Below are 16,867 nucleotides of genomic sequence, written 5' to 3'. Positions count from 1 at the left end.
TTTGTGTATATGTTATAAATCATATATTTTGCCAAGTCTTTTATCTTAGTTTTAGCTCATAATAAATAAAATCAGCAACTTAACTTTGCTCATGCTCTAACATACAACAGCGAGGCAAAGGATTCAGATACACAAATGAAAACATAAATATATTTTTATTTTCCACCCCACTTAACTCAGAGAGCTTGAGCTTTTCATAAGCAGTTACTTCAAGGTTAGATATTTTTAAATTGTCCATTCATGAATTTGTGATTTCTTCTTTTCATTGTTCCTTTTGCAACAACATATGTCTTTTAGAGGAAAGAAAAATAAGTTGTGAGTATATTAAAGTCAGATAAATCACTGAAATTAAAATTACATTTAACTGGCTAATTTTCACTTGCAAGCTTTACAAATCAAGGGAAAATTTAGTCTTTTGACTAAGACTAAGCTTTAAAAATTTTTTCAGACAACTACGTTTATAATCTTTTTTAAAACGAGATATTAAATATATAGTTTGGGCCAGGCACAGTGGCTCACACCTGTAATCCCAGCACTTTGGGAGGCTGAGGCGGGTGGATTGCCTGAGGTCAGGAGTTCGAGACTAGCCTGGCCAACATGGTGAAACCCCACCTCTACTAAAAATACAAAAATTAGCCAGGTGTGGTGGTGGGCGCCTGTAATCCCAGCTACTCAGGAGGCTGAGGCAGGAGAATCGCTTGAGTCTGCGAGGCAGAGTTGTGGTGAGCTGAGATTGCACCACTGCCCTCAAGTCTGGGTGACAAAGTGAGATCCTGTCTCAAATAAATAAATAGATAAATAGATAGATAATTTGGAGGGATACCTTTTAATTTGTAATTAAACAAGTGTGAGGGCCCTTACCTTTTTGACTGAGGCTTAGAATTTTGGTTATCTATGGTATTTGAAATTTTGAAAGTAGAGTAAACATAAAACTTTTTAAAGTTAATTATGAAAAAGAAGAAAAGCTAGACCAAATTATTGATATGTACAACAAAAGATTTTTTTATATTGTGGGTAAAAAGTACATTTTTTAGTAGGCCATTAGCATTTTCAAATAACCTTTATTGTAACATTGTTATGTTATTTGCTTCTCTGTATTAAAGGTATCTTAAAACTTCTGACATTTTCTGTTCTCCAGTCCATCTGTCTAAAATAGCGCACTCTGGGTCATGAGGTTCTTTCAATTACAAACATGTACCTGTGCCTTAAAACTAAAGCTTGGAAGTGCTTTGGTTAAGCAGGTATAGTTAAACTTTCCATCTGCGGTTTTATTTCTCCTAATTATTATTTTCTTTGGAAGGCATTCAATTCTATTTTTTCCCAAGGTGTCTGAGCATCCCTTCCTATTGTTAGTTAGGTTTCCACCGTAAAAATGTGTAGTCAGGGCTGGCTGGGGCTGCTGGAATCGTATTCCTGGATACAGTCTACGCCTTGACTCACCAGTGGTGTGTGGTCAGTAGGTCCCAGCCTCTTTTCACTTCCTTTCAATTATTAGGTATTAAGAAGTCTGCACAGCAGCTGCAGGTCCACCGATACTGTTGCTGACTTAGATTGATGATACCCTTCTCTTCTTTGGCCACTTTTAAAAGATTCTTATTTTAACCGTTTACCTTGGATATCTTGGGCTATGTTCACATAAACGACATCTCTTAATATAAATATGAACTATCTCTTGTAATACATATTACGCAACTAAGATAATATTGGCTAATTTTTCATACAGTGAGCCAGGCACTATGTGATCTTTGTATATTAAATAATGGAATCCTTACAACATGTGTTTTAAATAGGGAATATAATCATCCGCATCTTATGGACAGGGAAACTGGGACACGGTGGTTCACTGATTTGTCCATTGTCACTGCTAGTAAGTAACAGTGCGGGAGGAAGGAGTGGTCGAGCCACGTGGGAGTAGCAATCTCTTGCTCATTTTGTAAATAGCCTAGTGCAATTCTCTCTGATAGAACTGTCTGTGATGGTGGAAGTGGTCTCTATCTGCTCTATCCAGTATACGAGCAACTAGCCACTGAGGTTACTGAACACTTACAGAATTTTATTTCATTTTAACTGATGAAAATTAAATGAGGCCACATGGGGTCTGACAATTGTATTGGACAGTACGGCTCTAGAATGATTAACTTTCTTCCAGCAATTCTGGCATAGGACCAGCCTATAAAATGAGGAGATAGCAGAATCATATTGACCTAACGCACATGCACCGTGGGAGCTGCCTTGCTGGTCAGCCTTCTTCCTGTCCTTCTTCCTCTGAGCTACCCTGGACCTTGCCACGGGTTCCCGACCCATCTGTTTCTGGTCCTCCACGCTCCTCATGCCAGATGCTGTTGCCCTGGGCGTTCTGAGCAGGCGCCTCTCACTAGCTCCTTTGCTTCCTTCCCTGTAAGCCCCAAGCAGCATCTCCTCCCATTCAGTTCTTTTTTAGAAATTTTGCTTAATACATAGTTATCTTTCCTGCATTTTTAGGAAAATATATGACAGGTCGCTCAGCCATGTGGAATCTGAGGATTTTATCCCATTGAGCCATATTTACCCTATCTCTCCTCCACTACAGGATTTCGATTTTGAAAGTGTATGAGAAAGATAATTCAGAATATTTTTCCTATTTCAGAGTCAAAAAATACAAAAGCTTGTTCTGGGCGCCCCATAAGTAGTACCTGCTGGGCATTCTGAACCATAAATATGGTGAGGGTTACTCGGCCATCAGGCATTGTTTCAGCTCCCAAAAATAAACCTAACTTTGGGATATGTGGGAGAGGATGATTTTTGTTTTCCTGAAGTAACCACATTAGACTTTTAATTCTTACTGCCTAGAATTCGCCCAGCCCCAGCCAATCCTCCTCACCGGCGTTAATGCCAACAATGTGCTTTTAACATGATCGCCTCGCAGCAGTAAATCAGGAAACTAGTTTTTGCATGAACCACTTGAAACAGGCTTCAAGTCTCTGGCACAGTTTTCAAAGTAAACTTTTCTAACCAATTATTGGGAGGACTTTAGTTAATGTGAAAAAATTAACTCTTGTAAACAACAACACACTTTTCCTCCACATGGGGCATACCCAGCTTCATATTTCTGAAGATGTTTACATTTTTGAAAACTGTTTTTGTCTCTATGAGGAAAGTTTTTAAAAAAATTAATTTGCAAGCATAAAACATGAGATTCATTTCTGCCATTTAATTACAGTGTTGCTCACTTTATTTATGTTTAATTATAGCTGATCTAGCCTCGGGATGGTTGTAAGACATTAACAAGCCCTTGCTTGTCAGTTTTCTCTAAAAAACTCAAGCACGGATTTTTAGAAGCTGAAAGTTGAGGGGAAATATCTTTTCAATGTTGTTTTATTAAAGGAAATTAAAAGTTGATTTCTAAGCACCAGCAACATAAATCTAATTTGTCATTTCCATTTACGTGCCCTAGATTTTCCCTTCAAATAACTTCTCCATCCACATTTAAAATTTAACATTTAACTTTTAAAGTTCAAAGGACTGCAGTTAATAACGCACTGGCTGTACAAATAAATAGTGCTTTCAACCCAAGGCCCAGAATGCGTTTCCTGGACGACGAGAGTCTGTGAGTCTTCCCCTGTGGTTTGAAGAGCTGCCCCTCCAACCTGTAGGTAGGACGTGCTTATGTTTTTGTTAAAGGCTGGATTTGCAGAAGGAGAAAAGAAGGAAGGGGATTTGGGGACTGTTTACTTTAAGTCATTTTGCTACTGGAAAACCACAAAATGTGGCTTAAAAATATTGGGCAGAGTGACAGAGCTACAGCTTGGTTGGAAGTAGCCCAGCTGAATCCAGCCCTCTGCTCCCTTGGGACCAAGATAAGGAAAGCTGCTGACCCCACTCCACCTAGACATCCCCAGCCCAGCCTACCCTGCCTGCCACCCTGCAGCCCAGGAGGACTATATGGCCTCACCACATGGGAGCCATTGCTGGGGCCCTTACAAGCTATTGCTCCCTAGGATTTTTTTTTTAAGTATTTAGGAAATACTGCCTTAAACAATATTTGTTTATCAGCAGGCATTTATTTCTTATTCACCGGCCTGTTAGATACCAGGCTTTTGGGAAGGAGAGGTGGAGGGAGGCGTTGGATACCATGGGTTGTTCACTTCTCATATGATTTTAGGAAGTAAGTAGGGGCTCTATAATAATGCCTTTTTATTGCATTATTATTTTATCTATGCGTATACTTTCCCATCTTAAAGTTTATTGATAAAAAATGTCTTCTCAGGGATTCGGGGAAGTACTAGGTACTTCCTTCAAGCTTTTAAGGTACCAGGTCATAATTTCAAGAATACAGACTATGGGGTATTTTAAAACAGAAATGCATTTCTACCATTGATATTAATGGTGGACCATGCTCCATAAACATAATCACATAGCCCTTATCCTGAAGCCCAGGCTAAAGATGGACATACTCTGCCTATACCCTCCTTGCCCTCCCCTCACCAGACACACACACACGCACACAGGCACACACACACACAGACACACACATACACACACACAGGCACACACAGACAGACACACAGGCACACACAGGCACACACACACGCACACACACACACACTCCTTCTCTTGCCATGATGGGAGGGACAACTCTAGTGCAGCTTGGAAAGTGTCAAAGAAAACCCAGAACTGGACAGTAGAACAGCAGATTTTACTCAGGACTGTTGCAGTAGAGGAAATGAAAGCTCAGTGTAGAACTGGGCTCCACTCCAAATACAGCACAGGCAAGGGGGGATATATAGCCAAGGAGCAGGCTGGGTTTGGTGGATGGAAAATCATGAAGAGGAACCATCAGGGGTGAGGGAGATTCTGGCTAAAATGACCTCACAGGATTCTTGCTGAAGACAGGCCAGGGTGACCAGGCATCACCTGGGGGATGGTGAGAGTTGAGGAACCTGAGAAGATATTGAGCATGGCCAGACTTAGCCAGGTTTTTGGGAAACTGGGCTCCTGAGGACAGGGCCCAACAGAAAGTGGCTCATAAGAACCTATCTAGAGTTTGGTCAAGGAGAGAGTCCTTGTCAAAAGGCTAAACTCAAACATAGCTCATTTCATTATTTATTTGCTTACTTGTCTGCCTGCAGCAGAAAATAACATACCTAGGGAAATTACTTCTTTCTATCCCCATGGGGGAAAAAACAAAAAAGACTTGATACTGTTTTCATTTGCTGCATGGTTAGGTCATCTGATCAACACAAATGCAGTGGGCCCAACCTAAATGGATACCCTTTCTGTGCCAGGACTTGGGGTGCAATGGTGAGTAAGAACAGCTCCAGCTCTATCCATGCAAGGGAATACTCTCTATTTGCCGATATGGAGCACTGTCCAAGATGTATGGCATGGGAAAACAAATCTAGTTGCAGAACAGTGTTAAATACATGCACTCACGCCAGGAGGATATTTTTTGACAGGTCACCCCAAAACCTGTGTTGGGGGAGTGGGAAGTTAAGGAGCAGGGATGGGAAGAAAGGTGTACTGTTTGATTATTTTTCTAAAATCTCATGTGTGTAATAGTTTTTCGGTATATGAATGATAAAAAGAAATGATCTGGGCCAGGGTGGTGACACAAGTTTGTGAAGGCAGTGTCAATCTGTGCTAACCAATGTCACCATGGTTTGGAGGCTGTTGAGCTTCCCTTTCAGCTGTTTTCCCTCTTTCTTTTGTTCTCAGTAGTTATTTATTGAACTTAATGGGGAAGATTTCAAGGCATTTTAACCACCCAGCTTTACTGAATGAAATGAAAACATCAAAGCAGACATTTATATTGGGGGTAATTTAGTATTTATATGTAGTTTACTTTATAGCCTGGATTATGAGTAATTACAGAGTCTGTGTTTAAGGTGCATTAGAAATATGACAGTCAACTCAAAAAGCGGTTGCTGTCACAGACACCATACTGTAATTTAATTCCTTGGAATCACCTTCTTTGAATTTCTAGTTATTTCATGGTTTCTAGTTAATTCAATGTGTAGAATGGTCACTTCATCAATTTCTTAGACTTTTATGAACTGCAGGCTATTTTTTAATAGTTTCAAATTAATATTAGGCTTTAAAAATATTATATTTTTGAAAATAGTAAATACTTTGGAGAATATCTATTTTAAGTAAAATTTCCCAAATAAACAGTCTTTATAAAAGTTCCCATGAGTATTTGGGATATGATCAATGAATTTTATTATTTTGTCAAAAAATAACCACAAAGACCTCTGCCACATTAAGCTGTATGTTCGTTTTCAAAACAGTTGTGACACTCAAAACTGTTTTAGTCCATTGGATTACTTGTACAGCGTTTCTCAATGGAGGGAGGAGGTGACTTGGAAACAGTCAGCAGGACAGGGAGCCACAGTTGAATGACTGACTGGCAGGAACGCAGGGCTCTTACAGCACGGTGCAGCAGTTGACTCAGATAGGGTTGAATTAGAGTTTGTGTTCCATTAAACTTGTTTTAATTAAGAAAATTATGATTTCTTTTCGAAAGATTCTTAGTCAATAAAAATGTCTTAGATGGAAATTGGGGTCTGATGATCCGCTTATTTCCAGTGAAGCTTTATGATTCTTGAATCAGCAGAGTTGGTTTATTTATTGCATTGTAGAAAATCCAAAATCCTAACAGTTATAGGTATAATTTGTTTAGGAAATGTGCACTCTGTGCTTGATTTACAATTCAGCGCTTTATATGTATTCCCATTTATTCCTCACACAACCTTTAGGGCAGGTGTTCTTATCCCCATCTCACAGACAAAGAGACTGAGGATCGGAGAATTCCCAAAATAACTTATCCAACAAGTGGCAGAGCTGGCATTCAAACTCATGTCTCTTTAGATCCAATGTAGGAAAATACATACTTTTCTCCTTTGTAGACCTGGCTTGAAACAGAATTTCCAAGGACATTTATTTCCAGTTAATGCACCTCTTTCTCTGCATTCTCCTTTCTCTTTCCCTTTGTTTTCCCTTGTACTTCTCCTCCTTCTTCCTTTCCTTTGTTGTGTTTTAACTCTTACATGAGACTCTTACAACCTCAAGCTGCCTGGATCAAAGTGTGATTTTGAAGCACTCTGCTCTTTCCTGAACCTTTGCTGTGGAGAACCCTAGCTTGGGAACAAGGTAGAGACCATCCCCAGAAGGTCACATTCACCTGTGCTTTGATCCCAAGGGACTTTGGGAATGGGAGGCTCTCTCTTGTACTTCAGAAAGCCTGTGCCTGCACACAGCTCTCCCAGCAACCAAAGTGCTCAACAAAAACACAGCTGTCCCAGCACAGAGCCAGAGTCACAACGATCACCCCACAAAGACCCAGCACATGTCCAAAGAAATTCTTCTTGAATATGGATCTTTATCGTTTTCCCATTACAAGAGTAATGGATGCTTTTTGCAAAAATTACATTTTGCAGAATTATAAAACTTCAGAGCACCCTGTAATTCTAATCTTCCCCTCCCCTGAAAGAGATAATCCCTGTTAACAATTTTAAAGAAATTCTAACTTGTTAATCAGTTCTTTAAATCAAGTGTTGTTTTTCTCCCCCTCTCCTCTCTGTGCCTCTGATGTAGAACATCGTGTGGCTGGAGCTCTCAGGAGTGAGGAGGCGGCTGACCTTCCACCTTTTTCTCCTCAGTTCTTTGTTGTGCGCACTCCCGACGTACGTTTGAAAGACAGGCAGAGGGCCGGGCGCGGTGGCTCACGCTTGTAATCCCAGCACTTTGGGAGGCCGAGGCGGGCGGATCACGAGGTCAGGAGATCAAGACCACAGTGAAACCCCGTCTCTACTAAAAATACAAAAAAAAAAATTAGCCGGGCGTGGTGGCGGGCGCCTGTAGTCCCAGCTACTTGGAGAGGCTGAGGCAGGAGAATGGCGTGAACCCGGGAGGCGGAGCTTGCAGTGAGCCGAGATTGCGCCATTGCACTCCAGCCTGGGCGATAGAGCGAGACTCCGTCTCAAAAAAAAAAAAGAACGACAGGCAGAGTAATTGAAAGGAGGAAAGAAAGTATCACTCACCCAAAATGTGAATGAGTTAATTAGTAAAAATCTAGATGGAAGTGATTCCTCCGAATCCTTTGTTGAGTAGTTTATTAAGTACAGGCAGCACTATCCTCCAAGTTGGTTTTCATTTAATTTTTGGCCAATAAGTACTGCTTAGTTGATTTCGTATATAAATATGGATGAAGAAATTAAAATATATAAATTTTACAGAAAAAATGAGAATGTTGAACTAAGTGGGACTTGCATTTTAGCATCCAGGGTTTACAAATGAGGAAACTGAGATTTCTTGCAAACCCTTCTTCCTCTGCAGCATCCAGTCTGCATTTGTGGGCTTGCCCAGCCTGCTGCCTGCATGGGTGCCCTTCTTGCTCCTCTTAAGCCACTGTCTGTTTTTTGTTAATGATGAGTGTTCTATAGAAACCATCACAAAGACTGACAACAGGTGTTACCAACAGTGTGTAGTCCTTCAGGCGCTTCCTGTGGATAAGTAATACGTACATACATATATATGTGTGTATATATATAGAGAGAGAGAGAGAGTACCTGGCAGGCCCTATAGTGTAGTGGTTATGAGCCTGACTCTGGAATTAGATGATGTAGGTTGAAATCCTGGTTCTAACACTACTTCTGTCACCTAGACCAACGTACATAACTTCTCTGATGCTCTATCCCCCAATCTATGAAATGGGAAAAATGGCAGTGCTGCCCTGATTGGGAAGGAGTATGGATTATTGAGATAATGGTGTAAAGTTCTTGGCCTAGAATAAGCACCCATAAATGTTGGTACTTACATGAATGTTTTTGTAAACAATGGAATCATACTTCTAATTCTGTATTAAAACTTATTTTTAAAATTGTCATGAACACAGATCACATCTACATTCTTCTTTTTATAGTTGCATTATAACTATGTTATGTGATATGCTGTAGTTTACTGAGTTCTTGAACTCGTGGAAATGATTGTATGTGGCTCAAAGAGCCATTTGTTTTGCCCACTCTTGGAAAACAGTGTGTTCTGATGTTCAAATCTAGAGAAGCTTGAGAACTTTAGTACCACAGAGTTTGTCTCAACAGGAAGTTAACATCCTTTTAACAAATATGTAAGACTCTTTCTACTCTCAGGAAATACTAAATTGCTAATTATTTCAAGGAGCTCTCCGTTTGAATTGATTTCTGGGCTTGTCCGCTAATGAAATTTCTTATGCACTTACCCTCATTTTTGAAAATAACACCTCTGATACCAAAGTATTGATTTCTGCCTTAGAAGTGAGTGTGTGAATGTTTCCCTGGCTTTAGCTTCTGAGCATGCACATGACTGGCTTAATTAGAGGAGAAGAAGTGCCATAATTCTGCCATCCACTGGTAGTAACGCAGCGGTGGGAGCCTGAGAGACCCTTGATTATTCTCATGCTCACGGCTTCTTGAATAAAGTGGATGACTAAGTGGACTTACCGTGGTAAGAGAGATCATTAGCAGTGGAAGACACATTTGAACTTGCTGAAAGAGCTGCCTTTGTGTCTAGGAAGGCCGACACTTGGTAATTATTAGACCAGGTCTTCGTTTCATCCTAGCCGTCTTTCCTTTTCACGCTTGCAAAGTCTGAATAGCTTTCTATTGCCCATTAATCCCCACAGGAATGTGGCTTCGGCTATGGGGAGGATGCACAGTGTGTGACGTGCCGGCTGCACAGGTTCAAGGAGGACTGGGGCTTCCAGAAATGCAAGCCCTGTCTGGACTGCACAGTGGTGAACCGCTTTCAGAAGGCAAATTGTTCAGCCACCAGTGATGCCATCTGCGGGGACTGCTTGCCAGGGTGAGTTGGCCAGTTTCTTTCCCTTGTAATTATTTAATTAACTAACTTTTAAAAAGGCGATTCCCTTGTTCCATTCTAAACTGGAATGCATGCTGATATTAACCTGAAGATGCTGGTGGAGTATTTGTGACTTCTTTCAATATTAAACAGTGGATTATCTGTGGTACCATGTGCCATGCATTCAGCAGACACTGGTTATAAAGAAAACGAATAGGCATGCTAACAAAGGATTTCTGTTATGAAAATCCGAGGAGTTCCTACAAATCAATAAAAAAGAAAACTTGGACAAATGGACACAAAAATGAACAAGCAACCCACAAAAGAGGCGACCCATGTGACCGGCAATCCTCTGACAATGTTCACCCTCATTAGCATCAGAGGAGGGCAGGTTACACCATTCAGCCATTCAGCAGAGATGTGCCCAACCACCTTAGGCATTGCTTTACATACTTGGACTATGTTAGAAAATAAAGTGGCAAAGATCCCTGCCCATGGGGAGCTTATTTCTTATAGGTTTTTTGTTTGTTTGTTTTGTTTTGTTTTGAGGCAGAGTTTCACTCTTGTCACCCAGGCTGGAGTGCAATGGCGCGATCTCAGCTCACTGCAACCTGTGCCTCCCAGGTTCAAGTGATTCTTCTGCCTCAGCCTCCCGAGTAACTGGGATTACAGGCATGCGCCACCATGCCCGGCTAGTTTTTTGTATTTTTAGTAGAGACGGGGTTTCTCCATGTTGGTTGGTCTCAAAACTCCTGACCTCAGGTGATCTGCCTGCCTCAGCCTCCCAAAGTGCTGGGATTACAGGCGTGAGCCACCATGCCCGGCTTCTTATAGGGTTTTAAAAAATATTTAAATAGTAAATAATAAAGAAGCAAATTATGCAGGAAGATAGAAGATGATAACTGCTATGGAAGAAACCCTAAGGCAGACAAGGGCGATTGGGCATGGCCACAGTGAGGGGCAGGACAGTGACAGTGAAAATTGGGTCTTCAAGATAGGCTTTACTGCAAAGGTGAGATGTGAGCAAAGGCTTGAAGGAGACGAGGCACTGAGCCAAGCAGAGAGGTGGGGAAGAGCACCGCAGACAGAAGGAACCTCCAGCAAGAGGTTCTCAGGTGGGCATCCACCTGGTGTGGGTAACAAACTGCCAGGAGGCCAAGGGAGTGGCAGGGAGGGGGAGGCATGCAGAACACCGAGTTACAGAGAGCAGGGGAAGCGGTGGGCAGGTGCGAACGCAGAAGCCTTAAATAGACTTGTCAATAAGGCAGCCAGGTCCAGGGAAAGGAGAGGGACCACACCTGGGCCAGGGGGGCACCAGGGAGGAGGAAGTTAAATTCCTGACTGCTTCTAAGTAACTGTGGGATGGGTTAATACGGACAGCTGGAGGAAAGAGTCTGGATGAAGAGCCGGACTCAGGGTGACAAGGGGGGTGATCTGTAAGGCAGGGAGAAGCCATTGCTACACCAAGTATGCAGAGAACAGGATGAAGCAGAATATCCTTAGAGCTTAATGGAGATAAGAGTGGAGCCAGAGTTACTGACCAAAGACAGAAGACAGAGGAACCAGAAACCCTGGAGCATCAGAAACCAGTCTGTATTGCAAAGGAAGAAACAACCAGAAACTGCATTGCAGGAACAGCAAGCATTTATTACTTGCAATGTACCAGGCACCCGGCCAAGTACTTTTCATGAATTATTTTCTTCTTTTTTTTTTTTTTGAGATGGAGTCTCGCGCACTCACCCAGACTGGAGTGCAGTGGTGCGATCTCGGCTCACTGCAAGCTCCGCCTCCCGGGTTCACGCCATTCTCTTGCCTCAGCCTCCTGAGTAGCTGGGACTACAGGTGCCCGCCACCACGCCCGGCTAATTTTTTTTGTATTTTTAGTAGAGACGGGATTTCACCGTGTTAGCCAGGATGGTCTCGATCTCCTGACCTCGTGATCTGCCCGCCTCGGCCTCCCAAAGTGCTGGGATTACAAGCGTGAGCCACCGCACCCGGCCGAATTATTTTCTATACTTTCACAATGTTTTAAGAAGGAAGAAACTGAGACTTATTAAGGATTAAGATTATTCAGGCAAGATCGCCTAACCTGTGTGTGGTGAGTCTGGGAGCCACATCATGGGAGTCAAACGTCTGAATTCATGCTCCAAGGCACTACAGACAAAAGACTAACTGGATCGACCCCAAGATCAGAGTGGTTTTGACCAGATGTCCCGGGGTGGGGTCTTGTTGAGGCCAGAGGGGAGATAAAGCTCTGGGCCTGAAGGGTGGAAACAGAGTAGAAAATAGGCTAGTGGGTGCCGCGTGGTCGTATACAGAGACACAGCACCTAGGGAGCTGTAAGATGTAGTGGGCTAACACCAAAAGTACAAGCAGCAAAAGAAAAAATAGCTCTGTTGGACTTTATCAAAATTTTAAACTTTGTACTTCAAAGGAAACCCTTTGAAGTACGAAACACAACCACACAACTCACAAAATAGGAGAAAATACTGGCAAATCATATGTCTGGTAAGGAACTATCTTAAGTAGAATATGTCCTCACATATTCTTACAACTCAATAATAAAAAGACAAATAGTTCAATTAAAATAATAATGAAGGATTTGAATAGACATTTCTCCAAAGAAATATACAAATGGCCAATAAGCACGTGAAAAGTTGCCCAACATCATTAACAATCAGGGAAATGCAAATCAAACCCACATTCTTCAACCCCACTAAGATAGCTATAGCCAACAAAAACCAGACGGTAACTGGTGATGACGTGCAGAGATTGGAATTTTGGTGATGACGTGGAGAGATTGAAACCATCATACGCTGTTGGTGGGAATGGCAAAGGGTACAGCCAGGTTGGAAAACAGTCTAGAGTTCCTTCAGAAAGTTAGACACAGAGTTACCTGACAGTTTGACTCTTAGGTATATAACCAAGAGAACTGAAAACACGTCCACACAAAAACTTGTACACTAGGCAGTTTACATAATAGCCAAAAAACTGAAACAACCAAGCTCTGGTTTGAATGTGTCCCCTCCAAAATTCAGGTGTTGCCAGTGCAATTGTATTAAGAGGTGGGGCCTTTACGGGGTAATTAGGTCATGATGGGCCCTCCCCTCAAAAAGATGCCCTGATAAAGGGGCTTGACAGAGGGAATTTATTCCTTTTATTTCCCTTCCACCTTCTGCCACGTAAGGACACAGCATTTCTTCCCTCTAAAGGGTGCAGCAGAAAGGCCCTCACCAGACACCAGATACTGGCCTCTTTATCTTGGACTTCCCAGCCTTCAGAACTATGAGAAATAAATTTCTGTTATTTATAAATTACCCAGTCTGTGATATTCTATTACAGCAGCACAAAACTGACTAAGACAAACTCAAGTGTCTGTCAACTGATAAATGGAAAAACCAAATGGGATATATTCAAACAATGAAATATTATTCATCAGTAAAAGGGAAAGAAATGCTGACATATGCTATGAGATGGATGAACCTAGAAAACATTATGCTAAGTGAAATAAGCTAGTCACCAATGATGGCATATTACATGATTCTATTGAAATGTCCAGAATGGGCAAATCTATAGGGATGGAAAGGAAATTAGTGTTGCCTAAGGGCTGGGGTTAGGGAGAGTTGGGAATGGGAGGTGACTGATAAGGTTATGAGGCTTCTTTGGGGAATGATGAAAATGTCCTAAAATTGATTGTGGTGATGGTTGTACAACTCTGTGACTATATGGAAAACCATCCAATTGTACACTTTAAATGGGTGAATTGTATGGTATAGAAAGTATAAGTCAATAAATCTGTGCCTTAAAAAGGAATGGTCTATAATCTCAGACCTGTGACAGTATCTATGGATAGCATTACCCGAAGTTTTGATCTTGTGCAAATCTAATTGAGGACATGAACTGAACATCTCACACACCTCTGTTGTTCGTGTTCTCCAGTTCTCTGATAAAAGCCTGTCTGTGCGTGTCTACTCTCTACATCTGGGGGTAGGAAAATGAGGAGGTCTTCAGGGGATGTACAGGCTGAGATAGGCAGTGCCCAGGGAGGGTAGGGAAAGGCCTGACCTAGGACTGGGTTTTTATAGAGTCCACCCAGGGCTTTGCTGCCGGAGTAGGGGAGCAGGTCTGCCTGGGACTCCACCGTGCCTGGTTCCTCCTGCTTCCCCGTGGTCGTTGTCATTTGACCCCGCTGCTCTAGTTTCTACAGTGTTTGTTTATTCTTTAAGTAAATACTTAGCTATAGGAAAGTTATAAGTGAATAGACAGTTGAGTGATGTGTCACAATTTATTTATATGATTACTTTAAAATCCCATTTTTTTCTAAGTCAGCATTAGTATATGAGGCAGGCGTAATTACATAGTGACTTTTATCCAGGTCTTTTCAAAGTGTTTTCAAAGTACTCTTCCAGTTTAACTGTACTTCTGTGAAGAAACCAAATAGTTGAAACCCATTTTATAAACAGAAAAACTGAGGCAGAAAGACATGAGCAAAATGCATATTGCTCCCCAAAAAGTGATGCAGAAGTCAGGCAGAAGGCAGGCATTGCTCTTTTTGGTGCCACTCTGCCTCCTGCGGCCTCATTCTCTAGCAGGAACCTGCTGCTGCCCATAGGCCCAGGCTCCCCAGGACACCAGCTGCTTCCCTCTCAGTAGCAGGTAGGGTGTGGAAATCATCTGTCCTCTGTGCCCACAATTCGAGTCATTTGAGAGAGCCAGTCCCCTTATTCCCACATCTGCTCTGTGACTTTAGACCAGTCATTTAACTTCTCTGACATGCACTCTTCTCAGCTGTAAAATGACCATGCTGTAAGAATCCACCCTGCAGAATTGTTAGAAGGATTAGAAATAGAAGGCACGTAAAGTGCCTAGCAGAGTGCCTAAGCCATAGGAAGCCCTAATGGAACATTGGACATTATTGCCAATTGATGATTTTGGGGGCCAGGGAAAACTTGGCATGACTTTTTCAGAGTGTGGCCAACAGACCTCCAAGCTCCTCTGCCAGCACCCGGTTCCTGATTCCTTCCTGGCTCAGGGGAACTGGAACCCGCCCTGAAGAGTAGGCTGGCCCCCGCCAGCTCTTGGCTTCTTTCTTCTGGTGACAATGACAACTAACACTGAGCACTTACTATCATCCGAACCACTCCGTAAAGTAGGGATTGCTACCACCCCCTCTTAACAAAGAGGGAAACTGGTTCTCGGAGTGGATAAATGACTTCCCAGAATCACCCAGCTTGCAAATGAAAGGACTGGAATTCACCTCGCAGCTCCTCTGCCCCATGCTTAGGTGCGTGTCTGGTATCATTGGGAGGTCACCGCTGGGGCTTCCGTGATTGATTGATGGGAATCACAGGGACTGCCTCCGCCCATCTGTGCTGCGTGCCCACTTCACCCTCACCCTACCCTCAGCAGACCCCTTGCTCCTGGAAGCTGCCTGAGTTGCCTGGGTTTTCGCATCCCCTTGCCTCAGCTCTCTGGTCTGTGCTCAGGGTGTTCCCTGGTAACCATGACACTGTTTAGGAGACCTAGACTCTTACTCTAATGATTAATCTTGTCATTAGCATTTGTTCACCTTCAAATAAGGGGCCATTGCTGTGGATTGCTGAGGAACACAAACAGCAGGCTAACCACCAAGGTGCTAGCAAGAGCCCAGGATAGGGCAACGCTGTCATCCAGTGTCTCAGACACTTCAGAAAATCCCGCCCTGACTTGACTGTGATTCACAGGGCATAGTAACTGCCTTCAACCTTGTGTTAAGTGAGGTCATTGTAAAACCAGAGCTGTTCTATGGCATGTCATCTCCTTGCAGAAATGCACTCATTGAGTGAAGAATAAACGGTCCACAGCCAGATTTTCTTAAAATAGCAGTTTTCAAACACTGTGTTCATTAGGCTAACCAGTGCTATTTGGATTCAGTTCAGTTAAAAATTCCTCTTCACTGGGAGGCTGAGGCAGGTGGATCACTTGAGCTCAAGAGTGTGACATCAGCCTGGGCAACATGGCAAAACCCCATCTCTAAAAAAAAATACAAAAATTAGCCAGGCATGGTGGCGGGTGCCTGTAATCCCAGCTACTTGGGAGGCTGAGGGAGGAGAATCGCTTGAATCTGGGAGGCAGAGGTTGCAGTGAGCTGAGATCATGCCACTGCACTCCGGCCTGGGCGACAGTGAGACTCCCTCTCAAGAAATAAACAAACATTAATTAATTAATTAAAAAATAAAAATGGTCATTCAAAACATGACAACCTTCTAGCCTCATTTGTCTCATGGTCCTCAAACTTTTAAAAAAAATTTTGGCAAATATATTTTCTTCGATTGTCAGGGAAAGCTCAGACCTCTAAACTGTTTTGTCACAATTAGAATTCTCTATTTTTAAAATGTTAAGTAGTGTCTATGCTTGATCCTCAATACCTCCCATTTCCCTAACTTCTTAAGTGTTAAAAGATGGATTTCTGTATCCCCAATATTTGTTCTTGAGAATGTTGGATAGTACATTTTTTAACTTTTTTTGCTTTTTACATGAAATGAGTTTTTATGTATAAAACACTATTTTGTGCTCTCTTGGTATTTGATTCAATGAACTTCTATTGGGCAAGTTTTCTGGCTGAAAAGATAAAAAGTATTAATTTGGATGTGTTACAATGTTTAGCAAGACTTCTTAAAGAAGAAAGCTCCTTTATATTGTCTTGTGATTTTTTAAAAAATTGTATATGCATTTTTTATTGTGGTAAAAAACACATAACATAAAATTTACCATCTTAACCATTTTTAGGTATGCAGTTCAGTAGAGTTAAGTATATGCACATTGTTGTGAAACAGATCTCCAGAACTTTTTCATCTTCTCAGGCTGAAACTGTATACCCATTAAACAACTCCCCTTTGCTTCTTCCCCCAGCCCCTGGAAACCACCTTTCTTTCTGTTTCCGTGAATTTGACTACTCTTAAGTACCTTGTACAATTGGAGTCATTCAGTATCTGTCTTTTTATGACAGGCTTGTGTCACTTAGCATCATGTCCTCAAGGTTTATCCATGTTGTAGCATGTGACAGGAACCCCTC

At 42.1% G+C, this 16,867-nt stretch overlaps 1 protein-coding gene across 1 annotated transcript in view; it reads left to right on the top strand.

Annotated features, from left to right (window-relative positions):
* TNFRSF19 (TNF receptor superfamily member 19) overlaps positions 1–16,867 on the top strand; it is a 93,080-nt gene that overhangs the window by 25,469 nt on the left and 50,744 nt on the right. Inside the window, exon 4 of the mRNA XM_055244643.2 lies at positions 9,638–9,816. Within this exon, the coding sequence (XP_055100618.1) occupies positions 9,638–9,816 (179 nt within the window). The remainder of the gene's footprint in view (positions 1–9,637; positions 9,817–16,867) is intronic.

Source organism: Symphalangus syndactylus, chromosome 15 (assembly GCF_028878055.3).
Source record: "Symphalangus syndactylus isolate Jambi chromosome 15, NHGRI_mSymSyn1-v2.1_pri, whole genome shotgun sequence".
NCBI classification, from domain to species: domain Eukaryota; kingdom Metazoa; phylum Chordata; class Mammalia; order Primates; family Hylobatidae; genus Symphalangus; species Symphalangus syndactylus.
Note: the sequence above shows the minus strand (reverse complement) of the source record. Positions and strands in the feature narration are given on the sequence as shown.